General features: G+C 38.7%; 2 protein-coding genes across 11 annotated transcripts in view; both read left to right on the plus strand.

The window, feature by feature from the left end:
* The first annotated feature begins 950 nt into the window (after positions 1–950).
* Positions 951–8,778, plus strand: LOC127168550 (uncharacterized). Its single transcript, XM_051115507.1, has 7 exons — positions 951–1,048; positions 4,766–6,757; positions 6,835–6,998; positions 7,083–7,303; positions 7,460–7,589; positions 7,734–7,834; positions 7,926–8,778. The coding sequence occupies exons 2-7, from the start codon at positions 5,776–5,778 to the stop codon at positions 8,062–8,064; spliced, it is 1,737 nt and encodes a 578-aa protein (XP_050971464.1). The 5' UTR covers positions 951–1,048; positions 4,766–5,775; the 3' UTR covers positions 8,065–8,778.
* A 456-nt stretch (positions 8,779–9,234) lies between these two features.
* The window catches only part of LOC127168547 (uncharacterized), a 41,046-nt gene continuing 31,949 nt past the window's right edge, over positions 9,235–18,331 (plus strand). For 3 of the 10 annotated variants that reach the window (XM_051115492.1, XM_051115493.1, XM_051115494.1), the window contains exons 1-4: positions 9,235–9,365; positions 15,029–17,033; positions 17,110–17,273; positions 17,382–17,602. In XM_051115492.1, coding sequence (XP_050971449.1) covers positions 15,053–17,033; positions 17,110–17,273; positions 17,382–17,602 — 2,366 coding nt within the window. In that variant the 5' untranslated portion in view covers positions 9,235–9,365; positions 15,029–15,052. Of the gene's footprint in view, positions 9,366–15,028; positions 17,034–17,109; positions 17,274–17,381; positions 17,603–17,826; positions 17,957–18,113; positions 18,215–18,331 lie in introns of all 10 variants that reach the window. The other 7 variants (XM_051115496.1, XM_051115498.1, XM_051115497.1 and 4 more) reach the window with 5 other exon arrangements.

The raw sequence follows: 18,331 nt of genomic DNA on the forward strand, positions 1-18,331 counted from the left end.
TAAAAATGGCATATTAATGTGCAATGCTCTAATGTGACAGGTCAGTTTAATTCATTTGAAAGGAAAGGAGAGGAAAGGAAAAGAAATGAAAGGATTTCACACTGATCCAAACTGCTGTTTACAAAGAAATGCCCAATATAGTGGTGGGCGACATGACAAAAATCTCATATCACAAAATAAGTCCTCTCATATCGTGACAACAATATATATCATGATATAGTTCCTTTTTGTACCTTTTCTACTTTGGCCTGACACTTCTGATATAAACGAGGCAACTCAACGTTTGTGAAGTGTACCTGGAGTCAAGTGTTTTCATCAATGAACAAAACCCCTGTTTCTAGACTGGGACCATGTCTTTGCAGATGTAAGTTGCAATTGCTTCTGTTATCTAGGGTTGGGTTGGCAATGCCATCGTCCAATGCCGATGGCTGATTGACATCACAGTGTTGAGGCGGCATCGTGATTCCCTCTGCAATTCACTTCTGCCGCTATGACATCTCGGAGATAGCATGTCTCTAATAAAATCGGTCACAAACACAATCTAATGTTGTAACATCTTATTAACTCACTGTCATACATTGTGTGCAACATATCTCTTCTTTCTGTTCATGTTCTGTCAATTTTCTCCACTGCTAAAGAAACCATTAAGCCTCTTAAAAGTCTTCATCCATACTCCTAACAGTTTTGGACCTTAAGACCTCTTTTAAGGGTTAAGATATCTAAGACATGTCAAGCCCTGAATATGGAAAAGTGAAAAGAAAAACAAAGTAAAGTATGTAAGACTCTTGTTGGAAAGGGTGTATGTTAAGAGTTACAGTTAATAGATGTATTTAGTTTATCTTTGCACTTTGGTTATTTGATGAAATATGATATTTAATAAAAAAAAGTTCAGTAGTGTTTTGTCTTTTGCACTGGAGGTAGAAAAAAAATGCATAGCCTTTAAAAGGACCTAACAACAAGGAAGGGCGTATAGTTTCATTTTCACGCAAATCTAAAGACGGTGGAGAGTTTTGTAACGCCATTACACGCAAATAATATACTATTGTGCGTAAGTATTTTTTACTTAAGTTATTATTAAGTTAATAAGTTATTTTTATTTGTCATATACTTGAGTACAGTTTTTAAAGATAGCCTACTTAGTTGTTGTTTTCTTTCAGCTTTTACAGAACAGATGTGTTAAGTCATATTACACATCTTGTTTTATCCTTTTCTTTAAGGCAGCATACATACACACTTTGATCACTTGCTTATTGAAAATCGGACACATAGCCAGAATAATATTTAATAATATATCTCAGTTGATGAAAGTGGATGTCAGAAGGCTCATATGATCTTGCCAAACAGACTTTAAAGACCTAACCTGAATTAAAAAAATTACTGGCAACAAAAATGGCAATGCTCTGATGTGACATGTCAGTTACTTTATGACACTGATCTTCTTTATCACTTAAACAGAGATAATAGACATTAAAAATACTATCCTGTATTTTACATAAATATATATAGTTATATGCATTCAGTTTTATCATGTCCTCAGTGCAAAGTAATCAACTTCCTCAAGAAATATAAAAAATGTAATAACTTTTCCAAATTAGACTACAGTTCCAATGAATCTTATTGAAACTATAGTTATTATTTTTCCAGTTGGAACTTTACATTTTCTTCATTTACAGTTTTTTTTTTTTTTTTTTTTAATGTTATCCTTCCACCCCTTATTTTTATGGAGAATGTTTGTCTGGTAAAAAAAAATTAAAAACATATCTGACATAGTTCTAAAAGTACTGTTCTGAGCTTGGAGGAAGAAAAAAGACCACCCGCTAGGGTGAGCTGGGAAATTTAAACATATTTTAATGCTGTTTTGTCGGGTATCCTCACAAGTGCATTCTTAAATGATTTAGATAATTACTTAAATGTAACTTAAAGAGTTAAAGATAAAATGAGAAATGCAGATTGGTTTCTTTGTGCATAAAGTGTCTGTAAACAAGGGCATCACTGTCCATTGCTGTTCCTTCCTGTGTTTGTTTTTGTTTGTTAATCTAGTTAATGCAAATGAATTAGAGCATCTTTATTCTAATTAATTATAAATTAAAGAAAAAAACATATGTCTGTCCTCTCTAAATTGTAATTATTTCTTTAGCCACTTGAACAGAGAATTGTTTTGCCACTTGTCATCATGATTGATTGTGATAAGAAACCACTTAGCTATTTTTTGTGCCCCTCCCCCAAGGAAATATGAATTAAAAAAAAAAAAAAATAATTGGTAACAATATTACATAGATTTAGTTCCACACGTTAACACTGGTGTTCCACCCTGTTAAATAATAATATGACAGCATAGATTTAGTTCCACACATTACAGATGGCAAACCATGAAGGACAATGATGGAAATCTCATCCACTGTTTGAACCTGTTAACACTGGTGTTCCACCCTCTTTTTAAAAATAATTTGACAGCAACATTAAATATTTGGCATACTTTTGTCTTATTTTGTTAGGTAATGAGCATTAACAGCATATATATGTATTTTATTTACCATCCTGTTGCCAAAAATGGGCACAAAAAGTACCTGTTCTTAATAATCAAAACACGTTTTTTTTTTTATTTTTTTAATTAAAAATTGTTTTGTAATTGTTTCAAGGATAAAAAAAATACTATAATGGCATAAGGAACATATGCCATCCAAAAAAATATGGATATGGATTTGCCCCTAACAGGGCGGAATACTTTCACAGCCAGTGTCTGAACAATCTACTCATGAATATTATTTTTTGAATCTCTGTGCTTGACCTAATGTATTCCTAATAGTGAAACATGTCACTGTTTTGCTAGAATGCTAAAAACATGCCCCACCCTCCCCCTTTAAATTTCCCATCACTTAAATAAAGGTTAATCTTGTCTCATCTGGCCATAAAACTCAGTGCTGATCTCCTTAGCTGGTAAGACATTTATGTGTTGAAACGCCCAATAATAAAATGTGACATTCTGTAGTTTTGTCTCATATTCATCTTTTAATCATATTTACAGATTTCTTGACACCACAGCAAACAGAGCAATTTTGTCTTTACTGTTTACTTTACTTATGGAGGGCACTGTATATATTAATTAAAACAATTAGCGTGAATTTTGTCCTTTAAATTAAAATTTCAATAATATTGCTGGTTGTTAGTTGAAGACGTGAACACAATAAAATGCTCCAGTTAGTAACGTAACCTTGGTTCCCTAAGATAAGGGTCCTACTCGCACACTGCTCTGAGGGGGTCTCTAACCCGGGTCTCTGGCATCGGAGGGGGACACACCAACAAGGCGGCTTAAAACTGCAGCCACTAACGTCAGTCGCTAGTGCACCTCTTGAGATCAGGGGAGTAAGGTTTACCTGCACAGCAAGGAGAAGTCCACTTCCAAAACAAAGATTCACATATAATTTACTCACCCCCTTGTCATCCAAGATGTTCATGTCTTTCTTTCTTCAGTTGTAAAGAAATTGTTTTTTTTTGAGGAATACATTTCAGCATTTTTCTCCATATGATGGACTGATATGGCGCTCTGATTTTGAACTTCCAAAATGCAGTTTAAATGTGGCTTCAAACAATCCCAAATGCAGTTGTAAAGAAAGAAAGAAGTTGCCGAGAAAGAAGGGTCTTGTCTAGCAAAACGATCGGTTATTTTCATAAAAATTATACAATTTATATACTTTTTAATGTCGAATGCTCGTCTTGTCTTACTCTGCCTGGACTGTGTTTGTTCTAGTTCATAACAGTTAGTGTATGTCGAAAAACTCCTATCTCTTGTTCTCCCTCAACTTCAAAATCGTCCTATATCGCTGTTTTACCTTTTTTGTTAAGGGTGTTTGATCTTCTTTGCATGTTCACTTTGTAAAGACTGGGTTGGCAGTGATGTAGGGTGATTTTGAAATGATTTTTGAAGTTGAGGGAGAAAATATGATTCAGTACGAGTTTTTCGACATACCATAACTGTCTTGAGTCAGAGTACACAGAGTTCAGGGAGAGAAAGAAAAAACAAGCATTTGAGATTAAAGTACTTCCTTTTTTTTTTTTTTTTTTATAAAAATAATAACAGATCGTTTCGCTAGATAAGACCCTTCTTCCTCAGCTGGGGTCATTTATAACCACATTTGAGATCATTTGAAGTCACATTTAAACTGAACAAAGAAAGACATGAACATCTTGGATGACAAGGGGGTGAGTACATTATATGTGAATCTTTGTTTTGGAAGTGGACTTCCAAAAAAATGACAGAATTTGAGTGACCGTTCGATAGGGGCATGACAACAGAATGTCTCTACAATAGCATTGGAAATAGTCAATTATATGGACAGATTACATATCACTTATCTATTTAACATAAATGGTTGATCAAAATAAGTGCTGTCAAATGATTAATCACATCCAAGATAAAAGTCTGTGTTTACATAATATGTGTGTATATATTATTGATTATCTATATGTACACACCTGTATATATGTGTGTGTGTGTGTGTACTTGTTTTTGCTACATTGTGGGGACCACAATGTTATAAAATGATTAAAAATAGTAAATGATGTTTTTCTGAAAGTGTACCGATGCAAAAGTGTTAAATATATATATATATATATATATTGTTTTTTTTATTTACATGCATAATAAAAATACCAACAAGGATGTTGTTGTCTTTAGACTTGTTCTGTAGTTCATAACTACCTATAAAAAGTCATTAAAGAATGATATGAAATGTCGATAATGACAATGGTTGTTGTCTCTCCACAGACTGTAATGAACATTTGAGGATCCATGGCATTCCAGATTCAAGTGCCTATTTCATTTCCAATTCCATTTTCAATTCCAGTAGTACCTAGAAAAACAGATCCTCTCATAAAATGCATCATAGACAACAAGGCAGACAGACTTCGCAAATTAATAAAAGGCAGAGATGGACTGCGAGGCAGAGATATTAATGGACTGTACCCTTCTGAAGACTGGAAAGATGATGTTACTCTGTTATCTGCTGCAGTTATATGCAGAAATGAAGAAATCTGCACTTATCTACTTGGAGAGTCGGCAGATCCAAACAAACCCTCAACAAATGGACAAACTCCTCTACATTATGTTGCAGTAACACTTGGAGTTCCTCTGAGTATTGTGAAAAGATTACTTGCAGAAAAAGCTAACCCAAATGGACATCAATTACAATTGTTTACTCCATTGCAATGTGCTGTTGATTGTGACCGTGAAGACATTGTCAAAGCACTTATAGAGGCTGGAGCTTCACCTGAAAGGAACTATGGGGTGAATCCAGAGCTTGATAAAAAAGTGGAGAGAATGATTTTTCGATTATCTTCACAAAGTCAAGTGTTTGAGAAAATACATCTGTTTTTCTCCCTTTTTGTGCTGTACGAACTAAAAAGGAGATAGAAGTTTTCAGAATCTATAAAGAAAATTTCTTTCAAAAGCATCCTTTCATTCATACAGTTTTGTTTGAGGTGTATTTTGGTGTCATTGGTCCAAGTGCAGATCAGTATCATCAGAGTGCCATCAAGTGGTTAAAAGATACAAAGAGTGCAGACAGATACATTGAGGGAGTCATCAAACGCTTCCCAAAAATCCCTCAGAATCACTGGCCAGTTGCACTAAACTGCTTATTTGCTGCTTTGTGTGTCAGTGAAAGTGTTTCTCTTCAGATATTCAATGATCTTGTGACAATTCTAACAAACAGTCTTCAGCACTCTGGAAATGCACAAGAAATAATCAATCATCTGATTCTAACGATACTCAATGTCATGATGCAGAAGACGTCTGAGCAGAAACTGAGACTCAGTCATTCTGTCTATGAGAAGTTATACAAAAATCTATTGCCTCTCACACATCCTGATTATTCAAGTCTAATTAGAGTTTGGACCTATGGACTGTTTGCCTATATATATGATATTGCTCCTGAACTTGTAGCATTGTCCTCTGTCCCAGAAATGATACTTAACACTGCAATGATAGAGATGGATGAAGTCATGAAAAAAAAACTGCAAAGGTTGGATGAATCATTGAGAAACCCAGGAGGTTCAAGTGCAGTGGATAGTTTATGTGAGGAGACTGCAGCTCTATCAACTAGCCGGAAAAAGAAAAAAAAGAAGAAAAAAATCAAGCAAGAGGTGGGATCACAAGAAGGTGAAGGCCAAGAAGAACTATTTACAGACACTGTAGTGACATCCATTGAGGAATCAAATTCAAGTGTGCAGCCATTCACACAGACAAATGAGAACTCAAGAAGGTGGCATCAAACCAGCCGTCGTTGGAGGTCCAAGCTTGAGAAGCTAGCTAACACTGATGCTAGCAGGACATACAAACTGGGAAACCTTATTCTTGTTCTTGACCCTGAATTTCTGATCGCTAAGGGAAGTGATGGAACTCAAGTTTTCCTTGGTTTGAGGGATGACGGCACTGAGGTGGCTGTGAAACGAATGGATAGGTTTAATTACCAAGACCTCAAAAATGAGGAGGAATTTCTACGGCTTCCAGAACTTGACAGTCCCTCCATTGTGCGATATGTGGACTTTGCAGAGGATATACATTTTGGATACCTTGTTCTTCAGCTTTGTGAGTACACACTGGAGGAATATATCCAAGATCATTTACCAGATGACACGGCTGAGAGAACTTTGATTCTGAAGAAGCTGGTGAAGGAAGTTCTGTGCAGTTTACAGGTTTTACATGACCAGCAGACCAATGTGCTCCATCGTGACATCAAACCCCAGAATGTCCTGATTGGTAAGAGCTAAACGTATTTGTATGTAATTAGAACTCTTTTTGTTCTTTAAATAATTTTAACTTTCTGTTTGTTATAGACATAAAAGGAAAAGCCAGATTGGCTGATTTTGGCATAAGTCGTCGACTAAAACAGGGCGAAACCACTATACGAACAAGAATTGCTGGAACTAGATGCTGGAAGGCAAAGGAAAACATACACGAGAAGGTCAACACTGGGTACAAAAGGAGCTCTGACATTCAGGTGGGTTCTCAATATTAACCAGTTAATTCAAAGTTTACTCTGGGAAGATTCTGAACTCATGGTAACACTGTAATCTGTTTTAAGGTTGCTGGGATGTTAGTGTACTACATTGTCTCTGGAGGACACCATCCATTTGGTGAAGATGTGGATTGTGAGTACAATATTTTACGAGGAAGATACTCACTGGAGCATCTGGATGATGATGTAGCGAAGGATCTTGTAGAGTGGATGATCAAAGAAAATCCAAATGAGAGACCAACTGTGGAGCAAACCCTCGCACACCCCTTCTTTTGGGCTGATGACAGGTACATTATGATCTTGATGACATTTGAGTGATGAAATATAGTACAAATCTTGAATCAATACATCCAATGGGCCATGAGTTATTGCTTCCTTGACATTTTAGACATTATAGAATAGATAATATAGCTGATTGTATATTGTTTCTGAAATCATCTCAGGAGAGTGCGGTATCTGAAAATTTTGGGAAATGAGAAAGAGGCTGAAAACTGTCGTAATGCAGATGAGGAGCTCCTGAATGCCATTTCAAAACACACAGAGGGGAAAAGCTTTTCTGAATGGAAGAATAAAGTAAGTATGTTGTATTAAAACCTGTTGTTATTGACTATAATTGACCTTGCTTTTATTGTTAAAATTTAATTCAATACGTTTTAGCTTAAATCTTAAATGATTACTGCAGAAAAATTTGTTCATTGTCAAAATATTTTTTGTCAGTTGCCGTCTGAGCTTGTCCAGAAACTGGATGGTAAGAAGAAACCCTATCCTGAAAACACACTGGGCCTGCTGCGATTTCTACGCAACCTACACGAGCATTAGTGAGTAACGTCATGTTGAGTATTTACTCAATAAATCAGTAGTATTCCATGTCAAACCATGTTTTTTGGTGTGTGTTTTATCTGTACATAGTCCAGAGGATGCAGAGAGCATCAACCTGATGGCTTCATTCCCTGATCTGTTTGGGAGTGTGTTCAGCTTAGCGAAGGAGAGAGGATGGAACTCCAGGGCGAGTCTGAAAAAGTTCTTCAGCTCAACTCCACAGATCTGATTGTTGTATTTTTTTTATGCAGTGTGTGCATTGATTCTGCATTATGAATGTGTTTAATGAATGAGTTTAAATGTAGGATTTAAGATCCTCACACTTTTTGTATTTGATGAGCTAAGATTCATCCTTCTACAAACGAGGTTCTGATGATTGAAAAATATTAATAATAATAAAATATTAAAAGATAAAAAAAAACAATTATGCAAAATGTTAATAGGGTAATTTGAGTTATTGCTTGAGTCATCTTGTGGAAAATATGTAAATATCTCGTACCCAGATTTCTTGTGCCAGTACTAAAAAACAAACAAACAAACAATGTAACTCTCTCTCACACCCCTGAACTCTTTGTATTGGTTTTTCCATCTTGTGCCCATATATGGTTTTCCTGTTCCTGCTCTCATTATGTCATTATTAGTATATCACCTGTGTCTTAATTAAGTTCATTGTAATCACCTGTCTTTATAAGTTGGTTTCAGTTCAGTGTTTATCGTGCGGTCTCGTCTATGTGCACGTGTGTTCCTGCCCTGCTTGTGGATTTATCTGTTTGGAATATATTAAATTTTGATTTCCTTGACCTTCGTCTTTGTGCTTAACCTTCACATGTAGTTGTTACACTATCAGACTTATTTTCTTTCAAAAAAATTATAAACGTTTTAGATTTTGTATTGTACATCTATGTGTAAATAATGAACTGTGATTGTATCGTTCTGATAGAAATATTAAAAATGGAAATGTACATTTTATTTCTATCCTTATTCACATAAACATTACAAGGATGCCTATAGGATTACTATATTAATTTTTAGCAACAATACACTCTTCTTGTTCATTCTTCAGAAGGATGCCTGTTTCAGTCCTGCCCTTTAGCAAATGTGCATTTGATTAAAAACACACAAAGAAAGTTATTGTTCCTATCCAAGCAAAACTGACGTAAACAGGAAGACCATTCATACAGCAAACAGTCCCTGTGTGCACTCTAAAGGGGGCAGAACAACCAGAGCAAAAGTTTATTCCACTATGATTTTTAAAGAAATTTAGATTCATCAAGATTGCATAAACCGAACAAAATCCTTTCTAAGGGTTATGAAACAATAAAAGCTGTTATTAGCTTTATGTATCGAACTGACTACTATGTGAGGATCTATAACCTAAGCGGAGTTCTTCGGATGAACTGATGAGGGCAGCAATACGCCTTTGATAAGCCTTTGCCTGCCGCAAATGCCAACAAGAAGAAGTGGTTTCATTTTTACCCACATCTGAAGAGCTGCGAGGTCATTGCCCGCAAACGGTAAACACAGTTGTCCGTAAGTATTTTTTTTTTCGCCGTTGTTATAGGCTACTTGCTTTTTAATAATACTTGATTCTGTTTGATACTTGATTTTTTCCCCCGTAGCTTTACGGAATAGATGAAGGCCTATGTTAATTCATAGGACACGAATTAACGGGACATTCACATAAGGCAGATCTGTTCACTCACTCTTGAAAATTTGACGCAGTGGCCAGAATAATACGTTAGGGGCTAGTTGATGATAATATTTGACAAATAATATCTGATGAAATGAGGAGGCCAGATGCAGGCAAGTCTAGAATATCTGAGGGTGCTTCTTAAATTAGTGAGGGTGCGCTATTGAAGTAAAGATGTAATGTGTAAGCAATATCTCCTAAGCACCACCATAATAAGAATAGCACGGTGTAGAGACTTAGAATAGTGCAGTGAGAGATTTAAACGTACAATTCTTTACTTTTACAAATAATAGTTAGTTGCAAATTTGAAATAAATAAATAAAATAAAATAAAATAAAATAAATCAACACCTTCAAAATATTAAAATGTATTAATCTGTTACAATGAATCACTTTGTTATAATGATCTATATAATGACTGGACTGCTCAGTGAGTTCTATTCAGCGGTGAATTGTTTGAATCTTACTGTTCCCTACTGACAGAGGACATCACTGACTGACACCCAAAAGCTTGACCAAAAACCACCGATTTGGGTTCCCTTTAGATACGTTCACTTGCATTGCATCAGTCTCGCATTGGGGGAACACTCCATTTTTGCTCTGAAGCCTGAAGCCTGATTTGTTCATGCTGAATGGCATGTTAGCCCACCAGAACAGGTAGGGCTGACAGCCTATGTAAGTCGATGCTGAATGCCATTTGATTGTTATCTTTTACTTTTAGATTGAAGATCATCTCCTTGCAGGAATGCGGTGCTTACAGCTCGTGGCTGACAGCTTAGAATGCCGTTCTTCCCTACAGCTGTCCGGTGACACTATTAGGCCCCTTTTCCACCAGCAGGAACCGGGTGCTAGTTCAGTGTTAGTGCTATTGCCGGTTCGGAATTGGTTCAACTAACGAGTCTTCTAAGAACTGGTTTGCTTTTCCACAGGATAGACAGCCACCACAGAGCCAGGTCTTATGTTACTGAATACGTCTTATCTCTCCTAGCAACTATGCAGCAGCACCAAACATAAACACACCAGGCTTGCTCGAGATGCACTGGCGCAGCGCAGACTGATCAGTGCATGACACCGAATCACCACAAGAGTGTTTGGAGAGCAGACAATTCTTTAAGCTTTCCAATTGCTCTCGTCACTTTCTGTGAAAAGAGCATCATTTCTGTGACAGCTAAATCTTCTCATGCAGGAATGTGTTAGTTTGTAGTCGGCTGTAGTCTGAGCGTTGTGTTCAAGAGCAGATTTTTGGTCTAGACGCTGCCAATGCGAGGCGACACAGGCCCGGCGTCAGGGGGGCGTTTAGCTTTTCAATTTCCAATGCATCAATTGTCCCTTATTCCTGATTATATCTTAAGCAGTGCACTTTAAACCAGAGTCCTGCACTCGGTCGGCTCCACCATGTGGTGAGATAATGAGTACAAAAATGATTAGGCCCTTTTTATTTTTGATATTTATTTTATTTTAGTTAGATTTTCAATAACTACTGTTAGTTTCGTTTTCTTGCAGTTTTCATTAAATACAGCTCTTAATACAAAATTTTTTAGCCTTTAAACATATATGATATTTTTTTTACATATAAACTCGTTTAACAAGCATTTTAGAAGTAAAAAAATAAACATTTATTTGTCAGAATAAGACCAGATGAGGCTCCTTTAGGCGATTGACATCTCGTCCTTTTAGTTTGCTTTGCATAAAATAAAATGATTTACAGCAACAAAACTGTTTTATATATTAAATAAAACATACACAAACCTATATTTTACCAAAGAAATGCAAGTCTGCACACTGAGAATTACTCTCAACTGAAGAGGATGCAAAATATCTGTGCTCATTGCAAACGCAACTGTTGCGACTGTCCAACAGCTGGGTTACACAAAAAACTGCCCAAACACAAAAAAATGTTGAAATGATAGTTAAATTAACCATGGTTTTTTAGTAGCCTACATGTGCGCACTATAAAAGCAACTGATGCAAGCCGATAATCACTTAAGTTGGTCCACCAAGTGATTCCGCAAATGCTCCGTTACTTCTCCCTTCTCTCATCACTTGATCGGTCACCCCACTTTGTTCCATCCTAAGCACTGCCTCCAACCCCCAGACAGCAGAGTTAAGGGTTAGGGCAGACAGTTCTAAATGAGTTCATGCCAGCTCAGATCCTGCATGTCTCACTTCCCTCGCAGCGAGAGGATTTTTCAGTGCTCTTTTCCCGAGAGAACCAACGGTCCTCGTCACATGTGAGCAGCTGGTTCCCTTTTGCCTTTTCCAAGGAGGATTTTGCTGATGACTTTGTGTTATTGGTGCTTCTAATATAGTGGGCTGAGTGAACTCCATAAAGGATGCCGTCTCCTACTGCATGGTGAGCCAGATAGTGCCAGGCCACTCTGGACACCAAACTCATATATGCCCACACCGAGGCCACTGAGTAGCATGGTTCGGAATGGTCGGCTCTGGATGAGCCTGCCACAGCTGACTTGATAAAATAATCTCTGCAGCTGAGGTGTTGCCAGTGAGCTCCCCATCAGAGACCTGCCCCATCTTTCTTAAAGTTCACAATGAACTTACTAGGGTTGTGGTGTGAACTTCAAAAGTGGGCAGAACCTCCAATATGGGGCGGAGTTTCCTCGCACAAAGGCTTTCACCATTGGCTCTGGCTTCAGCCAATTGTTATTGACTTACTTGATATTTCAAAATAAAATTTTATGAATTAAACATTATTTCTAGTTGATAAAAAATTAAATATGCTAGATAAATAAATATGCTCCGTGAGAGCAGAGACCAAATCTCGTAGTGGGGATTGAACCTCTACTTAATTATGTAAATGGGAATCACCCATGAGCTCTCCCGCAAGGCGTCCCAGAGCAGCGCAACGCAGGAGTGTGTTCGGGGCTCGAGATTCGCAAGGTAGAAGGCAGTAGTGATGCTGGGTGTAACTAAAAAGGTACCATTGTCCGGTGAGGTCCAGTTGGGGAGTTATAGAACGGCCAGCTCAGTGATGTCATATCGCATAATCTTATTAACTGCTTATTTCCTAAACTGCAATGTTCTTTACCATGCTATACACCAAATCCCACAGTTTCACTGGTTAAGGTTAGGGTCAGGTGTAGGGTAGGTTTAGGGGTTAGCACTGTTTGTAGCATAGTGTAGAAAATGAATACTGTGATTGACACAACCAATAAAATCTTTAGAATCAGCTGTGGGGCACAGTTTGCGTTGAAGTGGATTGGGGGAAAAAAAAATTGAGCATGCGTGCCATGTGCTTGTCTGTCAAGGGGAGGAAACCACGCCCTTTTTTGGAGCACCCAAAGGCTGCAGTTATGCCCTTCTCCAATTTTGGCCTTGGCCACCTATGTTCATGGCACAAAGGCAGAGGAGGTATGAGATATTCCCCCCTTCAAAGTGGCAGTTGCTGTGCATTTTGCCGATCTTCAGCAAAATCTCACAGAGATCAAGAATGTGGACTCGCCAGTCTCCCTTTAAATCTACCTCCCAAATCCCCCATTCAGCTCTGGGCATTGGATGCAATATTGCAATATAAAAACAAATGCTGGCCCTGTTCTACCTGCCGTGGCCAAGCAAAATACCGCTGTCAGCCTCCTGCCTTTATGTAGCGACCTGTCAGTCAAGAAACTCAGACCCCTTGCCACCCAGCTTCGGGCTTGGAAAGCCATCCGGGGCATGTCAGGTTGGATCTCAAACACAATAGGACGAGGCTACTCACTTCTATTCACTCGCAGACCTCCCCGCTTCAAGGGTTAATTTAAACTCTTGTCCAGGACAACGAGGCTCACATTCTCAGATCCGAAGTACAATGCCCTACCAAAGGGCACCTTAGAAACTGTTTCACCAGCACTCAGGGAGTCTAACTTTTACAGCCGATACTTCCTCATTTCAAAAAAAGATGATGGGCTCTGGCCCATCCTCAGTTTTAGAACCCTTCATCACACCTTTATGAGGAGGTTGTTCAGGATGTTAACTTTGAATCAGGTTTGAATCCGTGTATCTGAAAGATGCACACTTTCATATCCAGATAGCCCCCAATCACAGATCATTCTTGAGAATGGTGTTAGATTGGGTGGCTCATCAGTATACAATTTACACCATTTGGACTGTCTCTAACTCCATGTACTTTTACATAGTGCATAGGTGGAGCTCTCTAACCTTCTAAGACTGACGGGAAACTGAGTCATGAACTGATCTTGACGAATGGTTGGTCTTGGCTCGTTCGGTGCAAGAACTGCACGCCTGAATGCACACTGAAAATTCAGCGGCTAGTGGCAACATTCAAAGTGGGAAACATGCTTGATTTCAGAGACTTCCCGAGGATGCTGGGCCTCATGAAAGCCACATCCTCAGTGATTTTGTTGGGCCTGCTCTTCATGCTCCCCCTCCAGTTTTGGCTCGAAGACCTTGTTCCCCCTCGTGCTTGGCAGATGGGATGCCTCACACTCAGCTGAGATCCACCCCTCTGCCTCAGAAGACAATGCTCACTGGCCACATGAGTGCCTTCCTTTTAGTCGCTCTGCTCCCTCAAGTGATCAGACGAGTCAGGGAAACAAAATTCCCAGTCCTCCAAGTGGTCCCACTCTGAGCCGAAACCAGTTGTGGTTCCCCGAGTTAATGCAGCTGCTGTCAGGAGCCCTGTGCCTGATCCCACTGAGGAAGGACCACGTCTCTCAATTAAGGGGATCAGTGTGACACCCAAACCTGAGCTGTGGTGCCTATACTTATAGCCCCTGGATGACAGCCGTTATGGCTCCCTGTGAGGGTTGTTAGTACAATCTCAGAAGCTAGAGCTCCATCTACAAGATGCCTCTACGCTCATAAACGGACTGTCTTCTCCAGTTGGTGCGCAGCCCTGAGTGAAGACCTGTCCTCTTGTGATGTGTCCTCCATCCTAACCTTTCTGCAGGAGCTGTCAGACAAGTGGTGCAGCCCTGTCTTCGCACAAAGTGTATATGTGTATTAGCCATTGTGGCTAATCGTGCTCCGGGGCCAGCCTGTCCATTGGCAAAAATTCTTCAAGGGGAGCCAGGATTCTTAAGGCCTTAAACTGTTCTGACCTGGGACTTGTCTACAGTCCTCAGGGCCCTCCGAGGCCCCCTATGTTATAAGACACACTGCCATGCTATAAGACTGCACAAGATGACGCTGTTCAGTCAAAAGATTCAAATGAAATCACATTTAGCGCCGACCTATATAGGCAGTCGGCCCTGCCCATTTTGGTGGCCTAAAATGCCATTTGTTTGTGCACTTGCACAAACGTGAACAAATCAGTCTTCAGTATTTGGAGGAAAAATTAATTTACCCCAATGTGAGATTGTCACAATGCTCATTCCTGTATCCCAGGGAACAAAGTTTACATTCGTAATCAGAGCGTTTTTAGGATGTGTGTATGTAAATTAATTGTTCCTTCAGATGTTATCTGCAATGTTTAGGGTCAGGCAGAATAAGTGATATGTTGAAATTGTGTAAGGCGGGTGTCAATATTGTTTAACATCTCTCCACAGGTTGTAATGAACATTTGAATATCCATGGAAATCCAGATCCCAGTGCCATTTTCACATCCACTTCAAATTCCAATTACAATTCCAATTCCAGTTCCAGCAGTACCAAGAAAAACAGACGCTCTAATACAATGCATCATAGAGAAAAAGGAGCAGAGACTAAGGAAATTATTAAGAGGAAAAGATATTAATGGACTGTACCCTTCTGAGCTCTGGAATGATGATGTTACACCATTAACTGCAGCAGTTTTATGCTTTAATGAAGAAATTTGCTCTTATCTACTTGACGAGTCTGCTGATCCAAACAAACCCTCAACAAATGGACGAACACCTCTACATTATGCTGCATTTACAACTGAAGTTCCACTAAGTATCGTGAAAAGATTACTTGCAGCAAAAGCTAACCCAAATGGACTTGGGTTACAAATTTTAAGTCCATTGCAATGTGCAGTTGATTGTGACCGTGAAGACATTGTGAAAGCACTTATAGAGGCCGGGGCTTCACCTGAAGTCAACTATGGGGTGAATCCAGAGCTTGATAAAAAGGTGGAGCGAATGATTCATCAATTATCATCACAGGGTGAAGTATTTGAGAAAGTACATCTATTTTTCTCTCTTTCTTGTGCTGTTCGAACAAAAAATCAGATAGAAGTTTACAGAATTTATAACAAACATTTCTTTCAAGAGGATCCATTCAATCATATTATTTTGTTTGAGGTGTATTTTGGTGTCATTGGTCAAGGTGCGGAGCAGTATCGTCAAAGCGCCATCAAGTGGTTAAAAGATACAAAGAGCACAGACAGATACATTGAGAGAGTCATCAAGCGCTTCCCAAAAATCCCTCAGAAATACTGGATGAATCCACTAAACTGCTTAAATGTTGCTTTATGTATCAGCAAAAGCATCTTTCCTCAGATATTCAGTGATCTTGTGTCTATTCTAACAAACAGCCTTCAGCATGCTGGAAATGCACAAGGAGAAAAAATCAATCAACTGATACTAAAGATACTTAATGTCATGATGCAGAAGACGTCTGAGCAGAAACTGGGACTCAGTCATTCTGTCTATGAGAAGTTATGCAAAGGTCTATTGCCTCTCACACATCCTACTTATTCAAGTCTAACTGGAGTTTGGACCTATGGACTGTTTGCCTATATAAATGATATTGCTCCTGAACCTGTAGCATTGTGTGGATTGTCACCCATCCCAGAGATGATACTTAACACTGCAGACATAGAGATGGATGAAGTCATGAAAAAAAAACTGCATAAGTTGGATGAATCACTGAGACATGCAGCAGGTTCAAGTGCAGTGGATAGTTTGTGTGAGGAGACTGCTGCTCTATCAACAAGCAGGAAGAAGAAAAAGAAGAGGAAGAAGAAAATCCAGCAAGAGGTGGGATCACAAGAAAGTGAGCGGCAAGATAAAGAGGTCACTGCAGGGACATCCGTTGAGGAATCAATATCAAGTGTGCAGCTGCTCACACTTGAGAACCCAAATATCTCCAGAAGGTGGCATCAGACAAGCCATCGCTGGAGGCCCAAGCTTGAGAAGCTAGCTAACATTGATGCTAGCAGGACACATAGACTGCCAGGTCTTACTCTTGTTATTGATTCTGAATTTCTGATTGCTAACGGAAGCGATGGAACTCAAGTTTTCCTTGGTTTGAGGGATGACGGCACTGAGGTGGCTGTGAAACGAATGATTAGATTTAATTACCAAGTTCTCAGAAATGAGGAGGAATTTCTACGGCTTCCAGAACTCGACAGTCCCTCCATTGTGCGATATGTGGACTTTGCTGAAGATGCCAATTTCGGATACCTTGTTCTTCAGCTTTGTGAGTACACACTGGAGGAATATATCCAAGATCATTTACCAGATGACACGGCTGAGAGAACTTTGGTTCTGAAGAAGCTGGTGAAGGAAGTTCTCTGCAGTTTAGAGGTTTTACACAGTCAGCAGAGCAGAGTGGTCCATCGTGACATCAAACCCCAGAATGTCCTAATTGGTAGGAGCTAAACATAAGTTATTAAAACAATTAGAATCCATTTTTTTCTTTAATTTGAAATTTCTGTTTGTTACAGACATAAAAGGAAAAGCCAGACTGGCTGATTTTGGCATAAGTCGCCGATTCAAACAGACTGAAACCACTTTACGAACAAGAATTGCTGGAACTAGATGCTGGAAGGCAAAAGAAACCATAAAAGAGAAGGTCAACACTAATTACAAGAGGAGCTCCGACATTCAGGTGGGTTTTCAATATTTATATATATATACAATATTAATATTTATATTTAGCTAAAAGTTTCCTCAGTACACATTCTGTACTCATGGTAACACTGTAACTTGTTTTAAGGTTGCTGGGATGTTAGTCTACTACATTCTCTCTGGAGGACACCATCCGTTTGGTGAAGATGTGGATTGTGAGTACAACATTTCACGAGGAAGATACTCACTGCAGCATCTGGATGATGATGTAGCAAAGGATCTCGTCGAGTGGATGATCAATGAAAATCCAAATGAGAGACCAACTGTGGAGCAAACCCTCGCACACCCCTTCTTCTGGACTGATGACAGGTGGTGATGACTGATGATCTTGATGACATTTGACATAAAATACCATTATCCTAATACCATAAGCCATTAATCCCAATAGATTCTTTTAAACCTGAAAGCACAATTATAATTTATTTGTATGTCACTTTTAACACAGATGGTGTCACAAGGACACTATAAGAGACACTATAGCACAGACAATATATTTGTCAACTTATTGTGTAATGCATCTGAAATTGTCACAGGAGAGTGTGGTATCTGAAAATATTGGGAAGTGAAAAAGAGGCCGAAAACTGTCGTAATGCAGATGAGGAGCTCCTTAATGTCATTTCAAAACACACAGAGGGGAAAAGCTATTCTGAATGGAAGACTAAAGTAAGAATTACATTAGGTTAAGTGTTGTACATTTAGTACTTAATATAGTACTTAATGCATAATATAGTTGAACCTAATATATTGCAGCTTAAATGTTCAATTAGTATTGTGAAAAATCATTATTTTCATTCTTAACTGTCAAGTATTGTTTTCACAGTTTCCGTCTGAGCTTGTCCAGAAACTGGATGGTAAGAAGAAAGTCTATCCTGAGAACACACTGGGCCTGCTGCGATTTATACGCAACCTACACGAGCATTAGTGAGTTACAGGAATAACTGACAATGAATTGTTGAAATATAGGAAAATAATGCACAATATGAGCTGGTAATGCTTTTACAATGCAAGGTGGACAATAAGTAAAGTAGCCTACATTTA

Source organism: Labeo rohita, chromosome 7 (assembly GCF_022985175.1).
Source record: "Labeo rohita strain BAU-BD-2019 chromosome 7, IGBB_LRoh.1.0, whole genome shotgun sequence".
Lineage (NCBI taxonomy): Eukaryota > Metazoa > Chordata > Actinopteri > Cypriniformes > Cyprinidae > Labeo > Labeo rohita.

Bases quoted from the DNA above. Each gene is read 5' to 3' on its own strand.
- LOC127168550 (XM_051115507.1), top strand. From the start codon at position 5,776: ATGATGCAGAAGACGTCTGAGCAGAAACTGAGACTCAGTCATTCTGTC. The intron at 7,304-7,459 runs GTACATTATGAT...AAATCATCTCAG, and splicing joins TTCTTTTGGGCTGATGACAG to GAGAGTGCGGTATCTGAAAA. The intron at 7,590-7,733 runs GTAAGTATGTTG...ATTTTTTGTCAG, and splicing joins TTTCTGAATGGAAGAATAAA to TTGCCGTCTGAGCTTGTCCA.